General features: G+C 45.5%; 1 protein-coding gene across 1 annotated transcript in view; it reads right to left on the reverse strand.

The window, feature by feature from the left end:
* The window catches only part of setbp1 (SET binding protein 1), a 34,487-nt gene that overhangs the window by 17,080 nt on the left and 2,726 nt on the right, over window positions 1–14,681 (reverse strand). The window contains exon 2 of the mRNA XM_038702898.1: window positions 9,989–10,578. Within this exon, the coding sequence (XP_038558826.1) occupies window positions 9,989–10,423 (435 nt within the window). The 5' untranslated portion in view covers window positions 10,424–10,578. The remainder of the gene's footprint in view (window positions 1–9,988; window positions 10,579–14,681) is intronic.

Here is a 14,681-nt window from a genome sequence, read left to right on the forward strand (position 1 = left end):
TTCTCCCTCACACACACATACATGGCACCCTGGCTGCACCATTATACTGGGAACCCTAAACAGGCACACCCAAATCTCACAACCCAGCACACATATACACCAGCAAACATACACACAAACGCCAGACACACACAAACACGCTGCCCTTCAAATAGTTTTTCGCAGCCTTTTATTTGGCTGCACGCCCGGTGGTTAGAGTGTTTCATTTTTCCCTGTGTATGGAACTGGGCAGCTGTCCAGACAGACACACAAAGAGAAAGAGAGAGAGAGGCACAGAGAGAGACAGTGAGAGAGACAGAGAGAGAGAGAGAGGGATAGAGAGAGAGAGAAAAGGGGAGGGAGGGGGTTACTGAAAGAATGAGAGCGGCAGAGAGGGAGGGAAGAAGAAGACCAGCAGAAAAACAAGAAGAGAGGAGACCCGTTAACAACAACTAGTTCCCTCCGAAACCTTATGATTGATATGATCCTCTCTCTCCTTGTCACACACACTCACACACACTCTCTCCTTGGCTTTGACACCATGCTGCCTCCCTCTGCCCCTGTGGCCTTATGCCCCCCCATCTCATCCCTCCTTTTCTTCTTCTTTTCTCTTCTCTGGAGCTGACCATTCTCCCCTGTGGGAACTACCACCCCCCCTCCTCCCTCTCTCCAGCTCCATTCAGAGTGCTGCTTTGCTGTGATCTGTGTTTCTGACAGCTCAGCACACACACACACACAGAGACTCACACAGCTACTCTGCAAACAAACACCATGAATACTAACACAGCTTTGTGTCCACAGCACTTAAAACTGGGTAGAAGGAGAGGGAGGGAGGGAAGGGGGTTGCAGAGAAAAGGAGGGAAAAGCGATGGAGGAGAAAAGAGGCACTGTGTTGATCTTGTGGCCACTCTCACAGACCTCCCCCCTCCCTCCCTAACCCTGCCCCCCCCATCCCTGTTTCTCGTTCTCTCGTTCTTCCCACCAGTTCTCCCGGGAATAAAGACTTCCATTCATGCGCCCGAGGAGACCCACAGCAGGGGAGAGAAAAGAGGGAGGAAAAAGGGGGAGGAAAGAGGAGGGGGGCGTCAAGGTGGGACAGTTTGTGGATCACTGGGATCAGGCCCACTGTCTAAAGTTGTGTGTATGTGTGTGTCTGCATGTCTATTTTCACTCAGCATGTGCTGCCTTAGCCAGTGCTTCACTATCTCAGATCTGGTGGCATCTGTGCCAGCCAAAGCATCTTCTGGGAAAGTTGGGTGGGAAAGTTTGGAAATTGGGCTTAATTCAAACCTTCCACTCTTGGACTAATGCTGCAATTCTAAAACTATGTGTTCAGCCTACAGCCACAGTTTAGCAGAAAGGGCTTGATTATTTGGGAAAAAAACTCTTTTCTACATGCAGTAATAGACCCTCCCTGCTGGGCATGATCAAACATTTGATCTACAGTGAATTTGTCCCTTTGCTAACTGTAAAGCAGAAGCCAGATTTAATGCACAGCAGTAGGTCCAAAGTAAAATGTTCCCTCCTACATCCACAGCAGTAATCCTTCAGATTGGAGTGCTCCTAAAGATAGCAGCGAAACGCCCAAGAGTCTCCTTGTCACACTCTCTTCAGACACGCTCAGACATAGATGACTCAATCTGAACAAAAGCCTGTGATTGGCTGAAGCGAAGCATGTTATTACGGTGCAATTGGAGGTTTTCACCCGCTCAGTAATGACAGACACAGTTACATGCTACACAAAGTATACATCTAATCCCCGCTATAAGCATTAATGGTGTGTGTGCGGGCATATGTGTGTCCTGCTTGTGAATAGCGCGTTAAGAACCACATTAGAAGTGTTTTTTCATAGTGATTATTGCAGCAATTATGTACCAATTGTTCCTTTCATGGATGTGGTCAAACCTCCAGTGACAGCATTATGTATTTCAATGAACGCACATGCAGTGTAAATACAGAGACTTGCCACACACACACACAGTCTCTCTATCTATATGAAAGCATAACAATAAGTCTAATACAGGAATAGACAGAATGCTGTTTAATCAATGCATCTATTGGGGGGAACAAAATTACACACCCACACATACACGTGCACAACACACAGTACTACACCAAAGGAACGTGTTGTTCACCGTACTCTGTGCACCATATGACCCAATCACACAACTTCTGTACAACAGGAAACAATTAACAGCCAATGAGCTGCTCTAAATCCTAAGGGATGACTTCCTGGGTGGAATGATGGGTAATTCAAGACAGAAGCTGTGCTGAGATTAAACACTTCCTCTCTGCCAAACGGTGGTGTGTAACAGCGAAGCCTCACTCACTGATTAATAGTTCAAAAATAATGCATCATTGTCTAGTTACCAGGGCAATACGCAACAACAAATGACATCACCTGTATGTTTCTGTACACATTTGGGAGACGGTGTCGCCATTACCATTTCATTAAACTAAAAATGAAAATGTCAGTTACTTTTTTTATTTTAATATAAAGCAAATAAAAGGGAACATATAGTGACACTGGACTGCGTTGCTGAAATGTATCAATTAGTCAATCATCAGAATATGAAGTTGAATTGTTTTTTGGCTATACCAGAGAGTGTACAGCAGAGAGCTAATGGGAAATGAGGGGAGCTAGAGAGGGGGACTGACATGCAACAAAGGTCCCCTGCTGGACTCAAACTGTGGATGTTGTGATTACATGGTCAGCATCTTAAACCCCATCACCAAAAAATGGCATATTGTTGGACTCTTGGTTGGACAAAAACAGCAATTTGAAGCATTAGGAAAATGTGATGGGCATTTTCAATATTCATTGTATATTGTATATATACATTTTATAGACATAAAAGATTTTATAGCTTGCAAACAGTTGCTGACAGACAAATGATTATGTCTTGAAGAAAGTCTCCACTTCAAGTTTAACACTTCTAAAATAACACTTACTTTGCTTAGTCAACATATTTCTGTGAATATCTCAAGTCCTCAGACGATCCCCAGCTTGCGAGAGAGAGAGAGAGAGAGAGAGCGAGAGAGAGAGAGAGAGCGAGAGAGAGCGAGAGCGAGCCACTGTAATGACATCCTCAGTGACAGGGAGAATGGGCAAAGTGAGACACAATAGTCTTAACCAATCAGACCGCCCGCCTCTCCTCAGGCCCCCTCGCACCAACAATAATGCCTTTGTATGAGTCTGCACGTTCACACAAGCACGCAGACCAAAGCATAGCATCCTACACTTTCTCAGAGTCACAAAGAGAGGTGGGAGAAGCAGTGCACCACATCTAGAACTGCATCAGTGCAAACAAAACTATGCTAGAATTATAGTGTGTGTGCTAACAACTCTGTGTGTATGTGCCTGTTCGTTTCCTTCCAGCTCCTGGGCACATGACTGCAGCTGCCCCCTCTCTGCCTTGTCTAAACCGGCACCCCTCCTCGTTGTAGGTGAGAGGTCACACGGAGTGGCATTCCTCGCGGTCTGCGAGCGAGCAAGCATTACACTGAGCAGAGGGGGCAGAGAGAGAGCGAGCAGGGCAGAAAACACAAGGGGGCAAAAACGCAACAGAGCAGGGCAGGTAAAAGATGAGGAGCGCAGGGCATTAGGGAGTGTGTATGTGTGTGCATGTGAGCATACGTGTGTGTGTGTGTGTGTGTGCGCGTGTGTTGAAATGGACCACTAAACAGAAGACCCTTGTGGCTCTTCCCTGCTTCATAAACACAGCTGTTTGTTTAGTCTGAGCCGCCCCAAGGGACAGACACACAGACAGAAGGACAGACAGACACATTTATATCATTTATTCATGTCCGCATCCATACTTAAGAGACAACGAGCATAAATAAACAGCAGAACTACAGACGGATTATTTTACAAAGCCTGGTGCAAAAGACATGAAAAGTAGCAGAGGACTGGGCAGAATGACACACAAACACACAATGTCTGAAAAGCCCTGGCTTAGAGGCTGTTTAATGATTTCTGTATGATGTATGATTACACGTTTTCAGTGTGAAAATGTTTTACACCGCATCTGGTGATTGTGTCTTTATAAATTATGTTTTCAAAACAACTAATTAAAAATGTTAACATGATTTCAAAATATTGTTATAAACATCAGTCATGCTAATATAGCATTAAAAAAAAGATTTTTGTAAGGACACCTCTCTACTTTCATTTCTCTTGCTTTCAGACACACACACACACACACACACATCCCCTTCTGACAGGCACGTCCCAGACAGCTGATGGGGCCAATCAGATTTCACTGACAAACGCACTTACGCTTCAAGTGAGACACAGTGAAAGTCAATACACTTGCTTCTCCTTTCCTCTGACTCCCATCATCCCCTTTTCTCCCCTCTCTGAACCGAAAATCACCCTCTATCCCTGCTGGACCTCCTCTCAAAACCACAGAATACACTCTTCCTCACACACACACGCGCATACACACACTGACTAACCACAGGCAGAGGCATGATGGTGAGACACAAACAAAGTGGCCACCAGGAACACATGATGCTGTGACTCAACATCATCCGTGACCGCAGAGGACATCAAACATGGCCTCCCTCCAGATAATCCCACAGTTGTGTGAGTCACAGTCAACCGCTGTCCAAAAACCAAATTCAGGCCTGTATATGTTTTTTTTATAGAGCCTTCACTTATATTGATGTTGCCATATCAAAACCATCACCACTTTGATTTAGGCTTTCCTTTGTTGTTGTTTCTTTATAGCTGAAGGGTGACTTGGTGTTTTTTTCTACACAAAGTCTGTTTTGAATTATTTTAAGAATGACTACTTATTGATGTGAAAAACAATGTCAACTGTACAGCATTCTGAAAATCTGATGAAGAGCCAAGACTTGACATTTTGGGAAAATAGTCATTGCCAATATAAAATGCCTTCATGTTCATTGGTAGCTGCTCCCTGACTGAGCCATTGGCATTTTTTTAAGTGCAAGTAGCTTCCTCAGGTCTTCATTAAAATGTAACTTGAGCTAGACCAGCTATTATAGTCTGCGTGCATCTGCCTGAAGAGGAACAGCAACCCACTGGGACTGGACACAATAGTGAATGAATAGGGCTTGACCTTTGGGACAGATTGAGAAGATGGTATGTGTGTGTCTGATTGAGAAATTAGCCACAGTTCCAACCAAATGGTCAGCACAAACACACACACACACACACACACACACACACCAAATCCAGCCCTGAGGGTAAGAAAGCAAAGGCCAGACTCCAGTTGTCTCAACCCTGACCCACTCGCGCAAACAAACAATTCAGCACACACACACACACACAGACACAGAGGCCCACACAACCGTGGAGTCCAGCTATCACTTCGACTTTTGAATGTCCGGCAGGGTCAAAGTTCATCTCTTCTTCTGCCAGCCTCCAGCGTTCCTTTGTGTGGCTGTGTGTGTCTGGGAGTGTGCATGTATGTGTGTCCGTGCATGTATGTGTGCTCACTAGGAGTGACCTTGCAGAGTCATTCATTGTGGATACACTGCAGCACCAGCACTACTGCAGAGCTGATTAGGAAGCAGTCTTTCTCAGTCTAATGTCGTGTGCGTATGTTTTTTATGAGTGTGTGTGGTGGAAGGAAGACAGATGAACAGATTGTTCTCTGTCTGGACTTTCTTCAGGTTTGAAAGCTACTCAACAGCAGATCAGAGGTTAGATGCAAGGAGATGTGTGTGTGTGTGTGTGTGTGTGTGTGTGTGTGTTTCAAGTGTGTACAGGGTGTGTATGGGGGTCAGACACAGATGGACAGCTGGTGTTTCAGTGGTGCTAAATCACTCACCCCTCCCCAGCATGCAAGCACACACACACACACACACACACACACACACACACACACACACATACACATACATATACACACATACACATGTCCCATCCCCCCATCCACCACAGGGAAACGCCCCTTAAAGCATTCCCAGCTCTTACTCTCAAAGACTGCACACTGAGGACATACACACACACACTCACACACACACACCAAAATAAAAGCCTGGTTATTTTCAACACAATGACAGACACCAAAAAAAGTCCAATATGACAGTTTGGTCAGGCCATATTAGAGGTGATCATTTCATGTTCATACACAATCACAAATCAGTCAAGGATTGCTCTCTGTGGGTAATCGCAATACTTCACACACATACACACAAACTGACACACACACACACACTCCTATTTTATGAGCTCATCCAGTCCCTTAGGTCACCAACCGCCATCTCAAAAGCGCACATCAAAAGGCTAACCATTTCACACAGACACATGTGCACGTATTGCATGTGCACACACTTGGCGTGGCAACTGTGGCAGCATTAATTTTCTTGTGAATGCACTTGACTAACACATAATAATCCCAGACACTACTGGGAGACCACCAAGCAGCAACACACACACACAGCCAGGGGGACCACCAAGCAGAGGGGCTGTCAAGACAAGATAAGTGTGTGTCTAGCGTCAGGGTTTCGCATACACCCACCAATACACATAAACGTACACGCACACACACACAACAACAACAACACACAGCCTGGCCTGGACTCCTGGAAAAGCTCTGGCTTATCTCTCCCCACAGATAGTGAAATGGATTAAGAGCCACATTTGGCACGTCCAGAGAACTGGACAGATAACCAGGAAAACACTCTCTCTAACTGCAATCACTGCTCAACATGATTTGTGTTAGTGTGTTTTAGTCTGTGTGTGTGTGTGAGAGAGAGAGTGGATGCATTTTAGCTAGCGTACGCTCCCCCATGTGTAGGCATTGGACCGATAACTGTGTGTCTATGCGTGTGTATGCATGTGTGTCTGGAGGAGTGATGCAGTGGTTGACCCAGGACCCAATCCGTTAGAACACACATTCATCTTCCAAACACACACAGTGCACCACAGACAAAGAGCTGTGTGTGTGAGGGGACGTTCAGCATGTGTGTGATGTCAGCTGGAGACAGAGAAGGGGAGCCCATCATATCCCATTTGTGTGTGTGTGGGTCTGTCTCCTGACACAACGCGCCTGCTCATTGACCCCCTGGTTATAGATGCCTGCTACGAAGATGATAAAAGGGTCAGATTCGCTTTAAGACTGGAAAATTACACCTTTTTCCTCTACTCTTCTCCTCGCTCCAGTATGGCTGTGTCTGAAATCCCTCCCTTGTTTACTCTATAGTGAGCAGTAAATACAGATTTTGGTCACATATTAATCATTGTCATTTTGTGTCATCGCTGACAGCTGTAGTGGTGATTCTGCCTGGCCTCTGCTGTTGAATTAGTCAGTTCTGAACATTTACATAATTTGCATATTTTTAGTGTTCCAGTATGCCAGTTTTTGCTTGCTGTGTCCTGTAACTGTTCGATGCTGGAACATGCTGGTTTCTCCACATGAGTAACTGAAAGTTTAATCTTATTGTAAATTGGAGAAGAGACATTTGGACAGCAGATTCTTATGCTTGACAAAAGCTAAAAAACGCCATTTCAATGTCTTTCTTTGCACCATTCTACATGTTTGCCTACTTATCTGTCTGTCTCTCCCCTTCTCTGTCTATTAGAGTCAAATCTCTGTCTTAATGGGCATCTATTGTATCCTGCCTCTCCCCCTCCTCTATTCATCACACTACCACACGCACATACACACTCCCTCTGAGGGGGCCCCTTAACCAGGCTCTCCATATGCCTGACCCCCACCTCCTTTCTCCTCCTCCTCTTTCCACAACCCCCTTCTCTTCTCCCCATCTCCTGCTCACACTCTGGCTTCTGCTCTGTTGCTGCTGCTGCTGCTGCTGCCCCACGCTGCCATCTGCTACAAGACAACAGAGTGTGAAAGAGGGAGGAAGAGGAAGAAAAGAGTGGTGAAAAAGAGTGAGTGAAAAGAGGAAGACATGAGGGAAGAAAAGACTGAGGGGAAAAGCTTAGAAAGAGAGACAGAAAAAAGATTAAGAGAGAAAGAGGGAAAGAGTGGATGTGGACACAATAAAGCAGAGAGCAGAGAGGCTGTCCATCTGCTCCCCCCTCACGCCTCCCCTCCCTCCTGACACACAGCCTCACACACACCACAAAGAGAGTATTTAACCTCAACACACACACACACACACACACACACACAAGAGAGGGAGACAGAAAGCCCCAGCCTCTCTCTTTAACCCGTTCCTCTCCAGTGAGCCTGCCTGTATTACACCCTTGGGGTGGCAGGTGATGGGTGGATGGAGGGAAAGGATGGTGGGGGGATGCGGGGAGTAGAGGGAAGGGGGATGGGGGTGGGAGGGATTGAGGGACAGTGTGTAGGGGATGAAGGGTTGAAACTGATCTGAATCAACACCAACACATCCTCCCCTCCCCCCCACCCCTCCCCAAACCTCAAAACTCAATAGAGACCAGCTTGCCACCCCTGTCCCTATGACAACTCTCTGTCAATCATACTGTAGCAGTGGGTTTCCAAATGGGGATGGCTGCCCAAACATCAGAGAGCAGGGTTCAACTCACTTAGCTTACTCATGGAAGTAAACAATAAACTTTATTAGTGGTAAACATGCCTTTTCATACTTTATTTTCACAAAGATGACAGCAGGTCAGGCATACTTATAGTTGCCAGTCAATCACAGGGCTCATAGTCTACTTTGTGGTGAGAACAGACATCCTGCAGACAACTAGCTGAAATTGTGGCTGTGGATGACGTTCAAATCTGCCAATGACAAAGCTACACCTACATGTTTTCTTTCCAATGTGGTTGCAATTTTGTATTTGAATCACTACTCAGACTTTGAGCTTAAGGTGTCGGGAAAAAAAACTGCATACATACATAGATGTAGAGCAGTCGTTCCCAACCTTTTTGGCATATCTACTTGCAACCCCTTGTCACCAATTAGGAAAAATTAGGAAAAAGAATAGAGGCAAGTCTGAAAAAAGTAACTTTAAAATCATTCTACTTTCCTCCCTATGACCCCTTAAGATTTATCTTTCATTCCCTTTTTTGGGTTCCAACCCCCAAGCTGAGAAACAGTAATGTATAGTAAGTACAATACATCTGTATAGAGCTGTCTCACTTTGACTACAAGTAGTCTAACTGAGAGGATGGGATGTGTGCAGGCTCAAATTGGCTGACTACTGTATTTCCTGTCATTACCTGATTTTAGAGACCTCATCTCTTTGAGAAAATTAGACAATTTTCTGTATAAAAGGGGTGTTTTTATATGACTGATTAGTCATGCGCAAATTTCCCTCACTTACAGATCCTTGATGATGATGATTGGTTTTTTTGAGGTTGCATCAGAGTGGAGATATAATATCTGACAAGGCAAGACTAGGTGCCCCTCGAATTTAAGTTAAAACCACAAAACCGAAACACAACATAACAAAACACGACCCAGCATCGTGTTGACAACGTGACGCCTTCGCTCCTGCTGGGCCTGTCGAGCTCTATGACATTGAGATGGCTGTCAGGTTTGGACACACACACCACTGCGTAGGTCAACACACACTGCAAACACTAGATTCCCCAAAGGACCTGTACATACACAGTGTAACACACACCAAACAGCAGTGTGTAAAGGGTGTGATGGAGGAGGGGGTTGAAGGGGCGTGACCCACAAGAGCTGATTTCATTAAAGGAGAGCAGAGGACAGGAGAGGAGAGGAGACAGGAAAGGTCTCTGTATATGACCACAAATGGAGAGAGCAGACACCAGCTGTCACTTGCTTATGTCAGCCCTATTCTCAGCTCCCATGTGAGTGTGTGTTGTGTGCTTGTGTTTGTGTGTATGCGTGTGTAATTGTGTGATCTCAGCTAGCCGTTACTGGTTTCAATTACGTAGCAAACTTTGACCCTGTGTAACCAAGCAGGGAAACGAGCTACTGCGAGAGAGAGGTACAGAAAGAGGTGGAGTGTATGAGAGAGGGAGCGGTCAATTCAGAGATGTTGAGATAGAAAGAAGCCACAGGAGTTTTTCGGTCAGTTAAAACTCAAACATACTGTACACTCTACACACCCACTAAAATGGTAACATACCCTTTTTCTGGGGGGTCCGCGTTCTTCGTCTTTCTGGCCTCGCCCTGCTCCTGTGCCGCCTCCTGTTCGTCCCTGCCGCCCCCCTTTACCCTCTCCAACTGGCGGTCTGATGGTCATCCTGATCTCTGGTGGGCAAATGTAGTTCTCAAGGTTCTTGGGGGGCTTCTTGGTGCGCTTGGTGGTCTGGATCTTCAGCTTTAGACTTCCTTCCTGGAAACTCGCTTCCTTGATGGAAAACTCCTGCTCCTCCAGAAGCCCCTCCCCCTGCTCCTCTAGACCCTCCCCTTCGCTGATGGCACCGTTAATCACATCATCACCGTGCGCCAAACCGATGCCCCCTGCTCCTTGCTGGTGCTCTTCATTTGGCCCCACCCTGCCTCCCTGTAACTCCGCCTCTTTGGGTCGGGCCAAGCCAACCAGATCCCTTGGCTCCATCCACGCTCCCGCCAGAGCCAGTCAGGATGGGGGAAGCTGTGGCCAGCCAATAGGAAGATAGAGAACAGTAGTCTGTCAGGCTGGTTGGCTGTTGTCAATCAGCTACTGGGGTTGGGTTGATTGCCCCACAGGAACACAGCGAAGCCAGGGACAGTCTGCGGAGAGAGCAGGTGAATGATATGATTAGGAAAATAAGGGCGACTAAAACAGCGTCCTGTCATCCCCATAGCTTCCATTCCAGTCCCCTCAGCACAGGCCTGTCGGCTGTCATCAACATCATTAGCTGCCTGTTTGTATGAAGACAAACACACAAGCTCATCACAGAGTTGTGGAGGCATGCTGCCACACTCTCATTTGCATTTTGTACCTCGCATAAACAAACTCATTTTTGACACCCCCTACCACTTGTCTTCCTCTCTCCCTTCTTCAACACATTGCTAATCTTCCCTCCCTTCATCCCTCAGCCATGCAGACACTAGAGTGATCAGTGCAAAATAAGACATTCCTCTTCTCTGCTCTAAAACCAGGCTGAAGTTAGCCTGAGGACACAAGACAGAAAAAATTAAAGAAGCTGACTTCTGTTTTTTTGTTTTTTTCTTTTCACCAGAGCAGGGAAGGAGGGAGGGAATCACACATGGGGAAAAGGGAAGGCAGCAGAGAAAGATGGAGGGAAGGAATCTAAATTCTTTCCCCAGATGTGGTTTATGAGTTGGTCTGGAAAAACCAGTGTCTGAACTGTTTTACACACGCATGCAATGGCATTGATACACACATGCATGAAAAACTCCATACACTTATGCACATAAATACACATACAAATGACAGTGTGCACTGCGTACACTTCTTCACCCCTGCTGCTATTTCTGCTCTCCAGAGAGAAGGTTGTGGTAGCCATTTGTCAGTGGATTCAGGTTTTCCTTTTTGGATCATTGCACATACAGGCGGTTATATATTACATACTTACATCAATACACATACACACTTACACAGGCGTATAAACAGAAAGCAACCAAAACAAACACTGGACTACACTTCTCACTACAGCTCCAGGGAATCCCATCAGTCAATATGACATGAGGCATGACTGAGCTGGAAGTGGGGAATGCTGTCTCACACACTGAGCTTAAACTGACACCATTTACACTGATGTGAACCCAGCCTAGACCACTACCTGCAGACATGACTCAAGTAAAAGCTTACTACTTGATGCAGACTTACATTGACCTGAGATCACAAAAGGTTTACAGCATGTAAACCTGTGTATGGGACCTCCCTCTGTTAATACACTCTAAAATGATTACTGTAGGCATTTTACACTATCTGTATGTGTATATGTGTTTTCACTGTGCGCACTCCTGTACCAGCCCACGCTACTGTACTAACAGCTGATCCCCATCACAATGCCTCACAGCACATGCTTACCACTTATCCCTTTACAGGGAGCTGGATACACTGGGCTGGGTATGCCCTGGACAGGTTGCCAGTCAATCACAGGGCTCATAGAGATAGATAACTATTCACACCACACACCTACGGGTAATTTAGAGTAATCAATTGACCTAACCTGCATGTCTGTGGACTGTGTGAGAAAACCAGAGTACCTGGAGAAACCCTTCACAAACAGAATCTTCTTGTAATGAGCGACAGCGCTAATTATTACACCACTGGACCTTACAGTATGACTGAATAATCATAATCCACAGCGTGTGTCCAACCCTGAGATTTTTCTTCTGCATATGCAAGATTAAATAGAAAGGAAAAAAGCCTGTTTCTATGAGCCCTCTGTTTGGCCGTAAAGTTTGCCAATCTTAAACCACAGTCTCTCAAAGCTGACTCATAAGGGTTATTGATGTAGGTTCTGGTAGCCCCATGGTGGTTAAGTATGAAAAAGACTTAAAGGATCATAACTGTGGTTTTGCATGTTTAAGCTTATGAACTCCAAATCGGTTATACTCTATGCGGCTACAACTTTACACAGCCAACCATTTTCCAAAGCACACTAATAAGTTTTTACATTGATTTCCTACCTTCCTGGAAGTCAGTGATTTTGATTCATTAAATGCAGTATGAAAATGAACATGCTGAACTTGCTTACGTCTTTAGTCTGCATTTTTTTATGTCAAATTCACATTATTTCTGAAGACGGACTGTTCAGGAAATCCTCCAAAGGTGAGAGTTAAACGTTTTCTGCCTAACAGCACCCTATTAATCGCAAGACACTACCATTATTATTCCTACTTTATTGTTTGTCTCTTGAGTTTGATTTCAAGACAACAAAGATTTAGAATGCTTTTTGGCAGTCTATGATCTCAGATGCCGAGGCCTCCTTAATTTTGCTTTTCCACTAAAAAGAGTCCTCAAAACAGACCTCCCTCCTTGCATAACCACACACTGACAATGGTGACAATGGTCATGCTGACACATGAATAAATCCATAAATGTTCAGTTTGCTGGATTACCTATCTCAGGACAGTCTCTGCAAGATGCTTTTCATATCTCATTAAAACCAATGAAAACCACTGCCTGCCTGGAAGTTAGGAAATCATATGGTATGCTTTCAGAAAATGGTCAGCAGTAATGTCCAGTATAGGCAATTTGCATTTAATGAGCAAAAACATGCAAAACCTCCGTAACTTTTAAGTATTCAAATTATTCAAAGGTCAAAGTTTTACATGGATAACCAAAAGATAGTGAGTCCAGACTTGGTCCCAACCTGATCGTACAGTGCCCACATGACCATGTTTGGTCCTCCCAGTCTCTAATGTCAGCTTGGTGACTCGCCCTTATGGCATGTGTGAAAGCCACCCAGTCTGTCATGTGACTGAGGACAAAGACAGGAAAAAGAGACAGCTGCCAACCACAACATCACACACACATATACACTCATCAAAAAGAAACCACTCTGGGTGGTGCTCTTAAGACTCAGGACCCCCTCACAACTACAAGCCAGTATGACAACAAAATGGCGTCATACATTAGTACAATCTTCATTCTGAGCCATTACTGTGTAAACTACTTAGCTGGGTCATGACTGTTCCTCCTCCCTCCTTGCTCGGTGCCCTAAGCTGTGTTAGTTCTCTGTTACTGGCAGACAGGCTGAGAGTTTATGTAAGACTGACCCCTCCTCGGGCCTCCCTCGCCTAGCCTGAGCCTCACTGCCTCCTCTCTCTCTCTTACACACACAAACACACTGACACACACACACACACACACACACCTCGACTAGCCTCAGACAGCAGGGTGATTGTGAGAGGCCAGACTCACTGCATAAATAGCTTTATTATGTTCTCAAAACTACCAGCGCTAACCAGCTTCCCTCTCAAATAGCATAAGGTCATTCCCTGCGCTGGATGTGAAAGGCTGTGAATGAGATCCTCCTCCAACATTTTGCCTTGTCCTTTGAAAACAATTGTGATAAAGCATCGATAATGGAATACAGATGGACAGAACAGAGATGGTGAATGATACGGACACACAGACAAAACAGAGGTAGACAAAGTCTGAGTGCGAGTGAGAAATACACAGAGGGAGGGAGAGAGATGGCAGCAGAAACACAACCTTTTAAGGCTGCATACCCAGCAGCCCAGTGCCTGAGGTGGACTCACAAATAGCTCATACACACATGCAGACAGATGCAAGCACACACACACACACACACACACACACACATACACACACACACATACAGGCTCACAGATTCACACATCCACAAGCACACCAAACGCCCGTGTGATTACACAAGGTGAAGCCTTTTTTTCCCTCCTTTTCTTTGAAGTGAGAGTGTAGTAGAAGCTCGGCCATCCCTGGCTGTAGATGAGTATCTCAGAGGGACGATGAACACTGTCTGTCTGCCATTTTCATTTTTCTCCTTTTCTCTTTTATTCCAGCCCTCTAGTGAAGGGGCAATCACGTAAACCAATGTTTCTAGAATGATCCAATCTTTGATTGGAGGCATATCAAAAGGAATGGCCCCAGCCTTCTGCTACCTCCAAATCCAGTGGGCACGAGCACGGGTTTTCCAACTGGAAGTCTATTAGTCCTCTGCCTCAGAGCAGAGCAAGGTGAAAGAAGCCATCTTTTTCATCAAAGAGCGTATTCGTTTTTTTAAGTGAACATTATGAACCCTTTCTCTCCCCAGTTCAGAGTGGATTGCACAAGCATGTGTTCAGCTATAGGGCAGCGAGAAGGACAATCATAAAGTACCATGTGTGGGACAGCCATAATAGAAAATGATGGCCTTGCAGCCGCTCTGTGGAGT

This window comes from Micropterus salmoides, unplaced genomic scaffold (assembly GCF_014851395.1).
Source record: "Micropterus salmoides isolate LMB-PRFRI ecotype aquatic unplaced genomic scaffold, ASM1485139v1 Ms_hic_scaffold_7, whole genome shotgun sequence".
In the NCBI taxonomy this organism is placed as follows: Eukaryota; Metazoa; Chordata; class Actinopteri; order Centrarchiformes; family Centrarchidae; genus Micropterus; species Micropterus salmoides.